This window comes from Mercurialis annua, linkage group LG3, assembly GCF_937616625.2.
Source record: "Mercurialis annua linkage group LG3, ddMerAnnu1.2, whole genome shotgun sequence".
NCBI lineage: Eukaryota > Viridiplantae > Streptophyta > Magnoliopsida > Malpighiales > Euphorbiaceae > Mercurialis > Mercurialis annua.
In genome coordinates, this window is record NC_065572.1 from 51,472,727 (window position 1) to 51,488,566 (window position 15,840).

Consider the following 15,840-nt stretch of genomic DNA (forward strand, 5'->3'; position numbering starts at 1 on the left):
GTGTTTATTTTTTTCTTGTCGAATATTTTTTTGTAATCTTTTTTGCAGATATGAGAGGTTCAGGTGGTTCTTCTGCCGGCCGGGGCCGCGGTAGGGATACAGTTCAGGGACGCGGACGTGGACGCGGCGACCCAGAGCAGGATGCCCCTGAGGACTCGGATCCCGGGGCTGAGCAGCAGGTGCTAGCTGCTAGACCTGCGCCGCGGAGAGTGGCGAGACAGCCGCAACCACAGGGCCAGCCACCAGCGACGGACGAGACTGGGAGGGTTAGAGTTACACCAGATGCTGCAAGGTATGATTGACAACTTTTTTTAAAAAAATAATTTAATTTAAAAAATGTGAAAACTAAGTGTTTTTTGTAATGTGCAGAGAAAAATTACTGGATAGCAGGAACGACAGCGGGACAGCATCTAGGGCGATTTTGCCCATTTTCCGATCTAGATGGTTTGCTGAGGGTTCCTCGTGGAAGAAGATTACAGCAGAGCATAAGGGCTTCTACTTCGAGGAGTTCAAGGTTGTTAAATATTTAAAATTTTAAATATATGTTTAACTTTCTTTTTGATTTCTAATTATATTTATTTTTTAATGGTTTGCAGAAGGGTTTTTGCTGGGACCCGACCTACCCTGAGGATCTGATTAGAGGGGTCTTCTACCGACATGCGGGCAATCGGTATAAAGATACTCTCCACAACATGAAGCCGGATAAAAAAGAGGGCAGTGTTAGTGCTGATACTTGGGCGTCATGGAAGCGGGACTGGGATACTGCTGAGGCTAAGAAAAAGTCCGATATAGCACGAGCTAATCGGATGAGTGAGCCGTCCGGAGCTGGCACCGGACCTGTTCGACATACCGCAGGATCGCGATCGGCTACGAGGCATAAGACAGTTATGGTATGTTTTTAATATTAATAATCGTGTTAAATATTTTGTTTATCTATTAATTAATTTGTTCATTTCATATAATAGACTGAGGAGCTTGGTCGAGAGCCCACTTTGGCTGAGTTGCATGTACGGTTGCACCTGACCAAAGCAGATCGGACTGTCTTTGTTGACAAGAGATCAAAGGATAAAAATGTAAGTTTATTTAACCTTAAGTGACTGTTTAATATGACTTATATATAACTTTAATTATATAGACGTTGTTTATAGGATGTTTACGTGTTTGTTGTGGGTGTTGTGATTGCTGTTACTTATAGTTGAACAGAGTGTCTGTAGTTTTTGCAGGATGTCCCTGAAAAATGGGTGATGATCAAATTATAGACAAAATGCTGCCCAATTTTAGTTAGAAATGTAGGTTTAACTAATTTAAAAATTTGTATTTTTTAAATCTCAGGACCGTTTTCAGGCAGAGCTTGCTGCAGCAACACAGTCTCAGGCAGCTGGAGAAGGGAGTTCGTCGACTCCAGAGCCGATCGACGAGAACGAGCTGTTTTTGTCTCTCGAGGCAGTCAAGAAGCAGCGAGTCTACGGTATTGGATCGGCTTCAGCATCCTACATCGGCCAGAGCAGCGCTAGCCGATTGCGCCGCGGCGGATCATCCCAGCAGGGGAACGTTAGTACTGAGGACATAGAGCAGCGTATTGCTAGGGAGGTTGAGGAGCGGCTCGAGCAGCGGATTCGTACTGTGGAGGCGGGTTTCGAAGAGCGGGTCGAGCAGCGGATCCGTAGTGTGGAGGCGGGTTTCGACGAGCGGATCCGTACTGAGCTTGCGCGGCTGATGACTACACTCCCACCCGAGTTACGCCCGCAGTTCCCACCACCCCCACCCCCTCCTGCTGATGACACCACCAGTTTAGAGTAGGCTTGTGATACACTTTGACATATTTATGTTTTTTGTTCGTATACTTTAATATTAATGTTTTTTGTATGCTTTTTGACGTTTATATATATATATATATATTACGGATTTGGTTATATATATTTATTGTTTCTTATGTATGTGAATGGTATATTTAACAGGTCTAACGAATAACAGAAAAAATATGAAAATAAGCCGTAAAAAAATAAAATTTTGCCAAAAATAGGTAATTTAGCGACTACCTGGTTTAACTTTAGCGACGGATTTTCCGTCGCTAATTAAACATGACACGACTGTTTCTTGCAGTTGGCGACGGAATTTTCCGTCGCCAATTGAAAGAAACAGCGACGGAATTACCGACGGAATTTCCGTCGCTAACTTGGCGACGGAAATTCCGTCGGTAATTCCGTCGGTAAATTGGTCGGTTGGCCGACCAATTTACCGACCTTCTGCCTCCAACTTACCGACGGAATATTCCGTCGGTAAGTTGGCGACAGACAGTCTTTTGGGTCGCTATTACAATTAGCGACCCAAAATTTACCGACGGACCGAGTCCGTCGGTAATCCGTCGCTAATTGTAATTAGCGACGGATCTTAGGTGTTTAGCGACGGAAATATCCGTCGCTAAACACCTGTTTTCTAGTAGTGAAAATACAACCTCAGAACCAAAAACATACATGTAAAACAGTGAAATGTAAATAATGATTGAATTTAATGATTAGAACAGCAAAAGTAAGCTCTAAAATCAGTAGCTCAACATCAAAGAGTTCCAATCAACACCAAATTCTCGGTGAGTTTCATTATAAATCCAATTTTTTCAAAACCCTAAAATTTAAATTCCAATCAAATCGAAAACAAACAAAATAACGATAAAATTCAATTACCAAGAAAAGGCCTAATGTCTTAAAAACTCTACCTTTTAGCCCTTTTTCAATTCCACCCCGACGTTGAAAAATCACCAATTTTACCCACTTTTGCATTTTCGTGTTTCGATTATACCCTAAATATTATTGGCACACTTTTTTGGTCCACGTGGCAGCCATATCATCCAAATTTTGTGCAATTACTCTTATATTCATGCCCAATCATCATCATTATCTTCACTCCCAATCTCACCCATCCCTTCCTCATATCAAACGACAAACAGTTTTCCGGAAAGTTGCTGGAAATAATGCAAACAGATTCAAATTTATCACGTTCTTTCTTTGATTCAAAATTGGACCGGGATTGAACGTATTCCTAGCCTCTAATTATTTTCATGACACAGGATATGCCAGCATTAACACTATCCATGACAAGGAAGTTGCGAGCATGACCGAAGGGACCTCCAGACAGCCTACAGCCAAACCAAAAACAAGCAACTGAGCATCAACAAATAATTGCATTTTCTAACTAAACAATTAGAATTAGAGTTCAGACAAATCTTCCCCAATTCATAACATTGTTTCATTAAAATTACACAACGGTTCAATAAAATTCTTGCTAAAGTGTGGAACAGAATGAATATAATAGCAAGCTATGAAGCACCGATACGGGTACGGGTACGGGGAACGGCATTTTAGAAAAAAAATAGGACACGGATACGGCGGGGACACGGCAATTTTTTTTAAAAAAAAATATATATATATATCTACTCGTATATAAGGTTTCAAGATGAAAAAACAATAAATATTATGTCATAAGATGCGCAAGTAATACGTAAGTTAGTTGAACTAACAATTCCAACATAAAGAAGTGAGTTAGGGTTCGTTTTTTAAAGAGAGGGACTGCTGTAATTTTTTTGAAATAGGGCTGCTGTGTTTTTTTTTTAAATAGGGGCTACTATATTTTTAAAAAAAAAATAGAGGCTGCTGTTTTGTTTGTTTTTTTTTCTTCTAAAACAGCCTACTGCTTCTTTTTTAAAAGAGAAAATTACGGAATAATTAGGAACACGGCAATTATTTTCTCAAATACCAACGTAATGTAATCTTTTCTCTTCTATCTCATGGGCTTCACATTAAATAGCTTAGCTGGCAAAATTATTACATTTTTTACCTATTTCTTTACAAGCCGTGGCACACTCAATCCTACCTCACCACCACCACCTGATTCCGATGAAATGTTCGGTGGATCCATTAAACCAACAAAAAGTATACAACGCAAATACAGTATTGCAAGGTCCTTTCTTTTTTGGATTCGATTTGGCAGCTTTGGCTTCGGAAGTTGATTGTGAAGAGCGCCATATGATAATACAAGCTTCCCTCGGTAATACTTCCCGCCGGCGATTTCCTCTATGCTGAATCTCATAGTGTTTCTCTAGGCGGCGGCTTTAGTATCCAGGTTTGTATTTAGTTCTCTTTAAAGTTTGCCATAAATTATTGAGGTGTCTTTATTATTGAAAATCAAAATTAGAGATTTGAAGAAAAAAGTTCGAATTTTGAAGTCGATTTAAGTGACTGAAGTTAATCTTGATGTTTAGAAGTTAACCCTAGTGCTAAATAAACAGCAAACAGATGAATAATGCTTGTTTCAATGTATATTATGGGTGTTTTAATACTGGATAATGATATTTTCAGCTTTATAGTTTGAGATTTTGCTCTGATTGTGTACATTCATAATCGTTGTTTTTTGTTACAGAAAATGGATGTGGGATCGTGCCCGAAGGTTCACTAACTGCAGCTGAGGAAAGAATATCCTTCGATTAATTTTTTTATGCATATGCAATCCTTGCAGTATGTTATGACTAGTTAGGAGCCAATTGAAAGCCAATGTTATGCTATTGAGTGTCTTGGTAGTTTGTTGAATGTGATAAGAGAATCAGTAAAGAGTGGATGGAAACAAATCACGGGCCAATTGATAGTTATGTGCTCTATGATCAAGACCAACATGTCCATGCTGATGTTTAGGAAGGCCAAGTATATACAAAGCAACATTTTTGTCCATACCCGATCTTATAAGGGATTAATAATAATGTAAAACCATTTGCTGTGGCACATGTAAAGAGTCTAAATAATGAGCTTATAAATAAAAGCTTTGCTAGTGATGCAAATATATGATTCATCTTCTACTAGTTGTATTGGTAATGATGTTTGGTTAAATGTGTATCTAAAATGTATCATTGTTGTATTTTTCTATGTATTATGTGATATTTGTTAGATGTATCTGAAACGTGTCATCCTATGATGTTTATTAATATATTTTTTTTTATTGATTTTTCTTTTATGTTTTTGTTTTGTTTTGTAGTTTAATAGTTTTATCAATATATATTATAAGAAGTTTAGATTATTTATTTTATTTCGAAGAATGTAGCGGAGCTGTATTTGAGACGTATCGGTGTTATTTTTTAAATGTATCTGAAAGTTTTTAAAATGCATACGACTTATTTTTTAGACGTATCTGAATTATTTCTGAAATTTCAATTTTTTATACATATTAGAAAATTATAAAAATTTACATTTTTGATTTAAACTCATATGTGTAAGATTAACTTAAACCGGTGCTAAATTTAGTGAAAGCATTATATAATTATTGGTTTAATTTATTATGTATATACATAATAATGTATACATCGTGTATATACACCACCGACACATTGTAAATAGATCGTCGACACATTATAAATACACCACTAATACATTGTAGATACATATTCTTTTTTTATTATTATTTAAACAAAATGAATTTCGTTGATACAACATTGATTATAAATTTTAGAATCCATCTCCAACTCAGAATTATTATTTTCAACAAAATAATTTTCAAATTGACCGATACATGTGTGTATTAGTGATATATAGATGATATTTTTCCGATACGTAGCAGATACATAGATGATACATGTTTAAATTTTTTAGATTATTTTAACGAATTAAATTTTAAAATGACGGATACATTATCGATACATCGTAATACATTACCGATACATCATAAATACACCATCGATACATTATAAATATAGATGAGAAAAATTAATAATAAAATTTTAATACATTACCGATGTATCATCTATATCTTGCAATACACTGTAAATACATGGCCGATACATCGTAAATACATTATATATATAAACAATAAATTGAGCTAAAAAGAAAAACCTCGTGCAACATGAAAAAATAAAAGGACGTAGCAAGCATCAAATATTTAATAGGAAAACACGTTTTTTAAATACATATATTGAATACATATTAAAAGCAATTTATATATATAATTTATATATGATTGATACGTATATTTTTAATCCATAATATATACACTTTTTTATAACGTAATTTATGCGTCTTAAAGCATGTGATACATATATCTTTAAATTTAAAATATATTATACATATACACATAAATAGTACCTAAAATAATATGTGTGTGTGTATATATACACACATAAATTTATTTATTTATTTATATTTTTAAAAATATGAAAAAATGAACCAGTGACACATTCCGGATACGTATCAGATACATAGCTGATACATAACTGATACATATTTAAATTAATTTGACATGTTAGATTCGCTGACACGCGCTGACGCGTCACTGACGCGCGTGTCAGACGCGATTCTGACGCATGTCAGACGCGTTTTTGACCAGTTATGATACGTTTTTTTACCTTTTTTTTTTGCTTTTTATGTGTGCCATGTGTCTCCTATTTAGTGGTTTGGTTAGAATATGTAAACTTTTATCTTTTTTTGGTATCAATGTAAATTATTAGGTTGGTGTGTATTTTTGTTATTTTCTATTTAAATAGTAATATTTTTGTGGTTTTCTCTTTTTAAAATAGAGGGCTGCTGTATTTTTTTAAAATTAAAAATAGGGTTTAGTTTATGTTATTATCTAATTGTATTTGGGTTTGGACCCATTTATTTAATTTTTTTTATGAAAGAAAATCCATACAAAAAAATCTAAAATTAACTAAAATGCCACTAGAAGTATCCCCGAAGTGTCCCCGGCGTGTCCCCCCCTTTGACCAGTCAAAGATACGGGGGACACGCCACGTGGCGTATCGGGTACGTATCCCCGCCGTGTCCCCCGCGTGTCCCCGTGTCGACCCCCTAGATACGGCACTCCGACGGAGTGTCGGTGCTTCATAGATAGCAAGTTCTCCAAACATATTACTTTTCCCTCTAAAGTTTCTTTTGGCAGTTACTTTCATCATAGAACACTGGAAACTAACATTTACGAATGGAAAACAAAAGATTTAACGACTAATATTAGTGACAGAACAAAAGCTAGTATAATCTGCTTGAAAGAAATAAGTACCTGACATAGATTCATATAGTAGCAAGATAAGTGGTGAAATGAACAAACCCAGGCAATCCACTTGGATGATGCTCTGCTTCTGTAAATGCTTCCATCCACCCGAGTCTGACTTCATAGTTCATACTATAAAAAACAAGTGATCTGCTTCTGTAAATGCTTCCATCTCTTGGTGCTAACAAAATCTTCACAACTTTTCCTGGAAATGACTATCAAAGCCTTTCAATCCTCAGCCTACATCGCTTCCATCTTTATTCCATCCTCAACAAAAGTTTTGGTCAATTCATCTGCCACACCTGACTTTAAGCTTCTTTTCCATGGCCATCCCTAAAACCCAATTTCTTTCACATAACTTTTGAAAACACTAATTCCTATAAGCTCAATTTCACCTCTAAAATATGAATCTTTAAAACTCAAGCATACTATGTTTCCTATGCTAAAAATGAAATTTAGTGTCCGAAAAGTCAAATTTTTGACACGTTTCCAAACCGGAAAATGCTGATAGAATGAAGTGTCTGTGCCACTTAGCAAGCAAATTAAACCTACGTCAAGCTATGATGACATATCGTTTCTGCCAGGAATTAAGAAACAAGGTTTTTGTAGTTACTATTTAAAATATTGAGTGGTACAATACCAGTTAAAAATTGGGAACTGCCACGGACAGAAGCCTTGAAGTCAGGTAGCACATGTAAAAATTAGTCTAAATGCCGATACCCGGGAAAAGTGGTTACAGGTGTCAACTACACGTCACATTTACCTGGCCGGAAGAAGGAATCAGTGGGAAGCCGTGTTATGCAAAAGATAATAATACAATGATACCTGAGAAATATAAATGGGAATTTTACATCTTAAAACATTGTCTTCATAATTAAAAGATTACAGCAGTAAAATTTCTTATATTCACCAATGTGATCCTAAATTTACAGTATCATAATTCACATACTAAAAGGACTTTTTGATAGCTCAATAAATGAATCTAATATGTAAAGTTAAGCATCATTTGAAGTCTTCTTTATCATAATCATCAAAATAAATCTCACCTCGGGATGGCTGATGCATATATACGTTTCTAATAGTAACAACGACTTGGATTGTACTCATTCTCATCTTCAGCAAGTTGTAAACTGAATCCACACTCTCGAACTTCGCAACCCTGCAATGGCCTTCCTATACTGTCCACAGCATAAAAGTCAAACAAGGCTGTACTATGACAGCTTTCGTTCTGCCATATATCTCCCAATATTTCCACTAGATTGATATAGTGATTGTAACTCAGGAAGACATGATCAGACCCTAGGATTCTGGAGCTATTCCAATGGCCAGAACGCCCATGGAAAATGATGAAATCATGTTGCAGAGATATATTTTCTTCGTGCTTGGTTCTTAATTTGATTTTGCATTTAACAAAAAAACCATGATTGTCAAGGTAGTCCTTAAATCCAAGAACAGCTGCTAGCGCAAATCCCCTAAAATTACCATTAATCCAATGCTCAGGAAGTGAAACAGCCATTGAACACCCAACACTTTGATGGCTAATTTGCTCTGGGATTTTACTTCCAGGAAAGCAAATACCAGAAGATGGCAACACTGCAGACCCCTGTCTCATTAAAACCAGGAAAATCAATTACAGAAGAATGACATTTCATTTTCTTTATTTAGCGATCATATATTTAAGATCCAGTGAGAAAGAGAGAGAGGGAGCACCTGATCATGTATAAACTGGCTATTCAGCAGAGCACTGAAATCCAATTTGAAGCAATTTGTAAACAAAAACATAGGACGGCTCCATTCTGACACTGTGAGCACACTTGACGGAATCGATACATTTTCTAAAGATGTACAATCATGTGCATTTAGATATTCTATATGTGAAGGTAGCTCTGGCAACGATCGAAGATTAGTGCAGGAACTTAAATCAAGTAATTTAAGCTGAATCATTTGTTTAATGTTCAAAGGTAAGCTAGAAAAGTTATTTCCAGAGAGATTTAAATGCTCTATCGAGGAAAATCGGCAAATATCATTGGGGATTTCAAACAGATTGCAATCTCCAAATGACAAGATTTTAAGATTATCCATTTCTCTGGTCTTAGGTACCTCTCTAATGGCTGTCCCATCCAGCCTAAGAATCTCAAGATTCTTCATAGGCTCCAAAATCTCAGGAAAATTCTCCAGCCTTGAACATCCTAAGAGATTAAGAGTCTTGAGTGATTGCAAGTTACATATTTCACTAGGAAGTGTCTTCAGCAATTTGCAGTTTTTGAGACTCAAGCAAACAAGTTTCCTGACATGCTGAATTGATTGGGGAAGTTCTCTTATTACAGTCCCATCCAGGAATAAACTTTTTATATTTGGTGAGCTTCCTCCGAGCTTGTTGATCCTTGAACAGCCAGATATATTGAGCATTTCGAGAGATACCAAATTCGTTGTAATTGAAAGAGACTTGAGTTTAATGCAGTCTTTCAAATTGAGGATTGCAAGCTTGTTGAGATGTTGAATGGAGGAGTGAACTTCAGATAAAGATGAGCAGCTTTCAAGACTCATACTCTCAAGATTTGGGGCCAATGAAAAGTCTGGCATTTTCACTAAGCGTTTGGAGTGACTCAAGTCGATTCGCTTCAAATTATGAAGGCACTGTAACAGAAATGACACCACAAGATTAACTACATCGTCCTATATCAGAATTATTTGAAGAAAAGAAGCATCTCTCAATCATCAAATTATACCTTGGTTCCCTCCCAAAGAAGCTCGAGATTGCTAAAGCACAAGTTAAGATCAACAAGCCGACTTGGATCAAAATTTGATGGCAGGGACTTGGATGGATAGCTTTGCCAATGAAGTAGTCTAAGGCTGGCAGGAAGATGAACAAGGCCTTCCAAAGCATACAATGAGCTGTCGTCTTCCACGGATTTAGTAAAGGGAGTATAGAACTTCAGGAATTTAAGATTGCGCATCTTTGTGAATGCATGAGAGCTTATGTTCAGCTTGCGTATTCTGGACACATCTAAGTTTATACCCCTCACTGCTTCAGTCCCCTTCAGAGACGAATGAAAAGAGTGAGTCCAACTTAATGCAAAAGAAAAACACAAGTTTTTCAAAAAGAACAACATCTTGTAGGATAAGAAATTTTAAACATATTGTTAGACCTAACATGCAAAAAATGGATAATGCAGAAGTCTTAACAGTTTAGCTTTTACCTGATTATAAGCCAACACCTGATAAATATCGTTGGAGTCCCATAACCTGCTACGGCTGCCCAGCTTAGAAGCGGACTCTTGGCGAACAATTTGCCTACCCATATGCTGTAGCAAATCATGCATTTCAAGCTTTTTATCAAAGATAGATATTAGAGATTTATTAAGAAGAGAAGCGATTCCTATATCCACATCAAATCCGGAGTCATATAGAATTTCCTTGACACGATCTATGCCTTGACCCCTGAAGAAGCATGCAATATCAAGGAAAATCTCCTTTTCATGGTTATCTAGTTTGTCATAGCTTATGCACAGCACCTGCTGAATCCGAGAATCAAAGCAGGTTTGCAATTTATTCAATGCACTTTCCCATTCTATTTCGCTTCTTCCAAAGAGATAGGAACCACATATCTTAAGAGCCAGGGGAAGCCCCTTAGCATATGTTGTGACCCTGTTTAAGAGATCCCTATAACTTTCAAGTGGCAAGCTCCCTTTAAAAGCAGAAAGGCAAAGGAGCTGCAGAGATTCATGGTTGTTCAATGCTTGAACCTCGTACACACTGTTCACTCTACAAAATTCAAGCACATGTCTGTCCCGGGATGTTACAATGATTCTACTCCCAGGTGCGAACCGATCCAGCCCTCCAAGTAAGGAGTTAAAATCGACTGTTTTATCGACATCATCAAGAACAATAAGAACTTTTTTACGCGTGGGAGTTTTATCACAAAGAGATTCCCTTTCCAAATGCAGAGGTGGAGATTTTCTCAAGTTCTCCGTGAAAAAGCAGCAGTTGTCAAAGTTTCCACGCAGTCGGTCGAAAACAGCTTTAGCGATGGTAGTCTTACCTATGCCTCCCATTCCCCAGATTCCGATAATGCGGGTATCAAACGAATCCAGGCAAAGCAATGATTCCACTTGTCGAACACGCGAGTCGATTCCAATTAAGCCATCGTCGTGGAGGTTGCATGATGGTTGGGGCAATGTCTTGGAAACATAGGTAACAATATCATGGACAAGCAAAGATTCAGGGCTGATAAAAAAGAAAAGCTTAAGTAGTTGTTGTATTGTACTGATGAAAAAAAGAAAAGGAAAAGCAGTTGAGTACCTACCGAGTATCCCCTGAAACCAATCCGCTGAGGTTGGAAACCGCTCTCAAAGCATCCGCCCAGCTATGCATCTTGTCGGGATATCGAATTTTAAGTTGAGAAAGCGCTTCCCCGTAACTCCCCCGCAGAGAGTTTACCTCCGACGGATCAATATCGTAGAAGACTGGTAAAACCCTTTGTCCCGCCCGTCTTTTGCATTCCAAAATTTTCACAAGTTCATCCAAGCACCAGGGAGAAGCTGCGTAATTCTTTGAAAAAATCACTATTGAACTACGGGACTCTTCAATTGCTTTGAGGAGCGATGAACTGACGTCCTCCGCTCTCTGGATTCCATGGTCCATGAAAGTTGTGATTCCCTTTCGTCTTAGAGCATCGTAGAGATGGCTCACAAAGTTATGCCGCGTGTCTGCGCCTCTGAAATTAAGGAACGCGTCGTACTTCAAACTCCTCCCTTCGCCGGACATCGCCGATGCCATTTTTCCTCTCCGTCGTCGATTGCAATTTTCTTCAACTTATTTCTTCCACCAAATCCAATTGCTTTCTTTATTTGGAACATCAATTTAATTAATAACAAAAAAAATAACATAATATATAAATGGCTTAATAAAAAAAAAAAAACCTCTCTTTTAACCCCTTTCAGCTGCAGTCACTAATTCGCACCTTTAAATTTCAATTTCATTTTCAAAATCAAATTGAACTCTTTTTACTCGAAAAAATCATAAAAATCCTTATAAAGTACTCGTTTGAATTCTTTTTCACACAAAAAGTTAAAAATGAATGACTTATTTTAACTTTTACAAATAGAAAAGAGATTAATTTAGTATTTGATGGTAAAATTGAATACCAAAGATGTGAATTAGGGTGCAGCAGATAAAATTACAACATCAGAGTACATTTGGAAAGGGGATAAAAGGTGGGGTTTTTTTTGTGATTAAGCCAATATAAACAGTTGACAAAATTTCTTAAAGTATTTCTTTTTAAAACACTAGTTTTGCGTTACGTGCTATGCACATGGCTCGTAACGTAACTCGTCAATAAACATATTAGTAAATTTATTCGGTTATTAAATTTTTTTCCATGCTGAATTTATTCTTTTTTTGGTTTTATAATAAACATAATTAAATAATTAACTTAATTTTATTAATAATATCTTTAAAAATAATAAGATATAAATTTAATTAATAATATATTGACCAAATACAATATTTTAACTTTATAGTTAAATCAAACTAAAAGATATTTATTCCTAATAATTTGGAGACAATTTAGCTATTTATTATATACTAAAACTGAATTGGAGATAATTTAGCTACCTATTCTAATAAGGACTTTAATTACAATAGTAATTAATTAAATAACTAATTAGTTAATGACTATACAACCTTTATTTAGTAATAAACTGAAAAGGATTATTCGGTAAATTTGCTTGTCCCCCCCCATCCGTGCTTTTATATATAGTATAGATAATTATTTCAGCATCTTTTTTTTACTTATTTATATTTTTTTTTACTTGAGGTACAAAACAATTTTAATTTCAAAAATATATTTTCTTTTTTTAAAAAAAAATTATGTTTTTTATAAATCTTTTTATTTTTTTCATTTTCCAATGATATTTTTTTATAATGTTTTTATAGTATGTATTTTTGAAAGAAAAATTTACATATTTACTTAAAATATAAAAATATTTGTAAATATTACCTCAATGCGGAAAAGTTAATTAAAATACCTCACGTTTTTTATTAATTTAATGTTTTTACTCTCCATGTGTAAGAATTTATGATTTTACTCCAATGAATAGCACATTCGTTCTGACATGACTCTAAAAAAGGACACATTATGTTACCAGATCCAAAATGAAGCAGATCAGAGACTTAATCCAAAAGAAAGCCACAGAATAAGCATAAATACTTTAGAAAATATACTCTTGTATGGAAAGACTAATGATGGATACAACATATGTACCAGACTCACACAAGAGAAGTAAGGCACTGATCCAGAGGGTAGGCCCAACGAGACTTTGACCCAGTACGAATGGTTACCCGAGCAAACATATAGAGTAATCAGATAACACTAACATTAGGGATAAGATTGAGCTCGAACTAATCTTAACAAGAAGATGAATTCGAATGAAGAAGAAGACTTACACCATAACACAATAACTGAAGGATTATATAAGATAACACCTAGGTCAGGTACAACTCATATTCACTTTTTCTACTATTGTCATCCAAGATCTAACTTAGGCATCGGAGAGTGTTCGAGCCACACACCGGCTCGAATCTTTCAAACCCGTTTATCCTTGATAGGTTGGAGTTAGTTGAGATCACCATCATCAAAACCATCAATAACTTTATCATAATATTATCTAAATCTTATCATTATATTATCAATGATTTTATCATAATTTTATCATAATATTATCATAATTTTTGCATAACTTACTTTACATAATTTATGAAGAATTAGATAATATTTTACCATAGTCTTATCATAATCTTATTATAATATTATTATGGGTTAATTCTTAAAAAAATCACGAACTTTACACGAAGTTTCATTTTAATCATGACCTTTAAAAGTTGCCATTTAAAGGCACGAACTTTAATATTGTTTCAAATTCATCATTTCAGTTAACTAAATTCTTCACTAAACCAATAATGAAAGACCCAAGTTATTAATCAACATCAAATCTTATTATCTTTCAGTTAGAGTATCTAGGATTAGGAATTTTTAGTCAAATAAAATACACCGAAATTTACTTTGGTGATAGATTTGAAATAAAATGAAAGTTCGTGCCTTTAAATGACAACTTTTAAAGGTCATGATTAAAATGAAATTTTGTGTAAAGTTCGTGATTTTTTTAGAAATTAACCCTATTATTATAGATATTTATTTTTGATTTAGTTTTCTAATTTTTTTAACAATGAGTGATTAATAACAAAAATAAGAATTTGTGGAATATTTATAAAATTTTAGTACAAAAAATTGAGTTATTATAGTAGGAAAAAGAGGTCAAGCTATAGCAAGGCATTAATGGGTATAATGAAAGGTCAATAGAGAAGAAAAACGAAATCATAATACAATAGAAGTACAAATTAAATTAAAAAATAATAATAGTAAAAATTTGCTCCTGTGACATTTAAAAGTGATATAAGTTTGAGTCAAATCAAGATCCTTGCAAAGGACCATTATTAGTCTTGGGCTAATGATCATCCTTTTTTTATGGATAAAATAGTACAACAAAGGTACAAACTAGAACAAAGAACCAACACAATAAAACTAGAACCCACTTTACTCATAATATCATTAGCCTATTCTTGTTGTTGCACTCTTATTTTGCCTCTAGAATCCATCATCTTAACAAGGATTGTGAAATTCTAGATAGAACCTTCCACGTTGCTTGCCTGAGATGCGTAGCCATGTGCGAATTGGTTAGCAAGACGAGTAACATGCTGTTAGTAAACTTCTTGCAAATCTGCGAATTGGTTAGCGAGACGAGTAACATGTTACCAGCAAACTTCTTGCAAGTTTGCTGCAATTTCCTGGATATCTTGAAGAACTTACCTGAGCTTTGAAATGCATCAAGCCCTTAACTGAAGGTCAGCGATCAGAATCAACAGTTGAATATGTCATAATTACTCAAGGAAGGATAAAATTAACAGTTGAATATGTCTCCAAATATAATATACAAAAAGGATTCACTACGAATGCGGTGGAATAACTGTGAAGAAAACAACAATATTTGAACTAATTATCATTAAAAATGCATTCAAGACTGTGTAATAATATATGTTCTTTTTGCAATTAGCATTCGATATCCTTAAAATTTTAACTTTGCTAGTGACAAAGTAAATATAAACAATATTCTATGAAAAAGGAGGTCATATGTCATCTAAACCACCAATAAAAAAAAAGCACACTTTTGAAGTTAGCACTTCCCCTTTATATCAACACTATAATGTAAAGGATACAACAATCTATCATTACTATCAGATCCTTAACAAAACAATAATCAATTTAAAAGTTCAATCAAATAATATAAAATTAAAAGAACATAGTTAAGAGAAAACTCAGTTGTTTCAATTATTTCAAGATTAAAGTAAAAATCAAAGAGAAACTCTGATTAAAGAACTCACATTAGTCATTGCTTCATCAGCATTTGCAGTTAATTGAGATTAAATGATTCGACTTAGTCCCTAATTTAAATAGGTTCCCTAGTTCGTACCGTCACCAATTCTAGAAAACGGCGACAGATTTCAACGGTTTCTATTGCTTCAGTTGGCGCTTGGCGTATATGACCTTATACCAGCCATGGTCTGTGTTATTGTTGTGGCTTTTTGTAGTGGTGATTTGAGAATCTACACCAATGGCAACAAACGGAAAAAAATTAAAATCGAAGACCTAAATTGAAAGATGAGAGATCGACGAGAGAAGAATAGTAAAAACTAAAAACTAAAAAAGTTAAGGAGTATTAGTAAGAAATATTCAGAGTAAATAAATAATTTACAAATATATTG

At 34.8% G+C, this 15,840-nt stretch overlaps 2 protein-coding genes and 1 long non-coding RNA gene across 11 annotated transcripts; 2 read left to right on the forward strand and 1 right to left on the reverse strand.

Annotated features, from left to right (window-relative positions):
• The first annotated feature begins 50 nt into the window (after positions 1-50).
• Positions 51-1,831, forward strand: LOC126672599 (uncharacterized). The gene is made up of 5 exons (XM_050366552.2): positions 51-292; positions 370-514; positions 597-890; positions 966-1,073; positions 1,333-1,831. The coding sequence occupies exons 1-5, from the start codon at positions 51-53 to the stop codon at positions 1,798-1,800; spliced, it is 1,257 nt and encodes a 418-aa protein (XP_050222509.1). The 3' UTR covers positions 1,801-1,831.
• A 733-nt stretch (positions 1,832-2,564) lies between these two features.
• LOC126671109 (disease resistance-like protein DSC1) lies at positions 2,565-11,875 on the reverse strand. Of its 9 annotated transcripts, XR_007638930.1 has the most exons (9): positions 11,327-11,875; positions 10,221-11,247; positions 9,750-10,058; positions 8,731-9,657; positions 8,067-8,623; positions 7,784-7,845; positions 7,661-7,694; positions 7,030-7,353; positions 2,565-3,133 (listed from the first exon to the last, which is right to left on the reverse strand). XR_007638930.1 is itself a non-coding variant. In XM_050364820.2 (6 exons), exons 1-5 carry the CDS (start codon positions 11,797-11,799, stop codon positions 8,096-8,098), a joined length of 3,264 nt encoding a protein of 1,087 aa, XP_050220777.1. In that variant the 5' UTR covers positions 11,800-11,875; the 3' UTR covers positions 6,940-7,845; positions 8,067-8,095. The 9 variants fall into 9 exon arrangements, 1 of the variants encoding a protein (XP_050220777.1); XR_007638931.1 differs by lacking the exon at positions 7,661-7,694; XR_007638927.1 differs by having other exon boundaries at positions 7,030-7,694.
• LOC126671110 (uncharacterized) lies at positions 3,703-4,937 on the forward strand. Its single transcript, XR_007638933.2, has 2 exons — positions 3,703-4,116; positions 4,414-4,937. It is a non-coding gene; the product is annotated as an uncharacterized LOC126671110 (long non-coding RNA).
• Positions 11,876-15,840: the final 3,965 nt, after the last annotated feature.

Bases quoted from the DNA above. Each gene is read 5' to 3' on its own strand.
- LOC126672599 (XM_050366552.2), top strand. From the start codon at position 51: ATGAGAGGTTCAGGTGGTTCTTCTGCCGGCCGGGGCCGCGGTAGGGAT. The intron at 293-369 runs GTATGATTGACA...TGTAATGTGCAG, and splicing joins GTTACACCAGATGCTGCAAG to AGAAAAATTACTGGATAGCA. The intron at 891-965 runs GTATGTTTTTAA...TTCATATAATAG, and splicing joins CGAGGCATAAGACAGTTATG to ACTGAGGAGCTTGGTCGAGA.
- LOC126671109 (XM_050364820.2), bottom strand. From the start codon at position 11,799: ATGGCATCGGCGATGTCCGGCGAAGGGAGGAGTTTGAAGTACGACGCG. The intron at 11,248-11,326 runs GTAGGTACTCAA...CTTTTTTATCAG, and splicing joins TTGGTTTCAGGGGATACTCG to CCCTGAATCTTTGCTTGTCC. The intron at 9,658-9,749 runs GTATAATTTGAT...TTTCTGTTACAG, and splicing joins TTCTTTGGGAGGGAACCAAG to TGCCTTCATAATTTGAAGCG.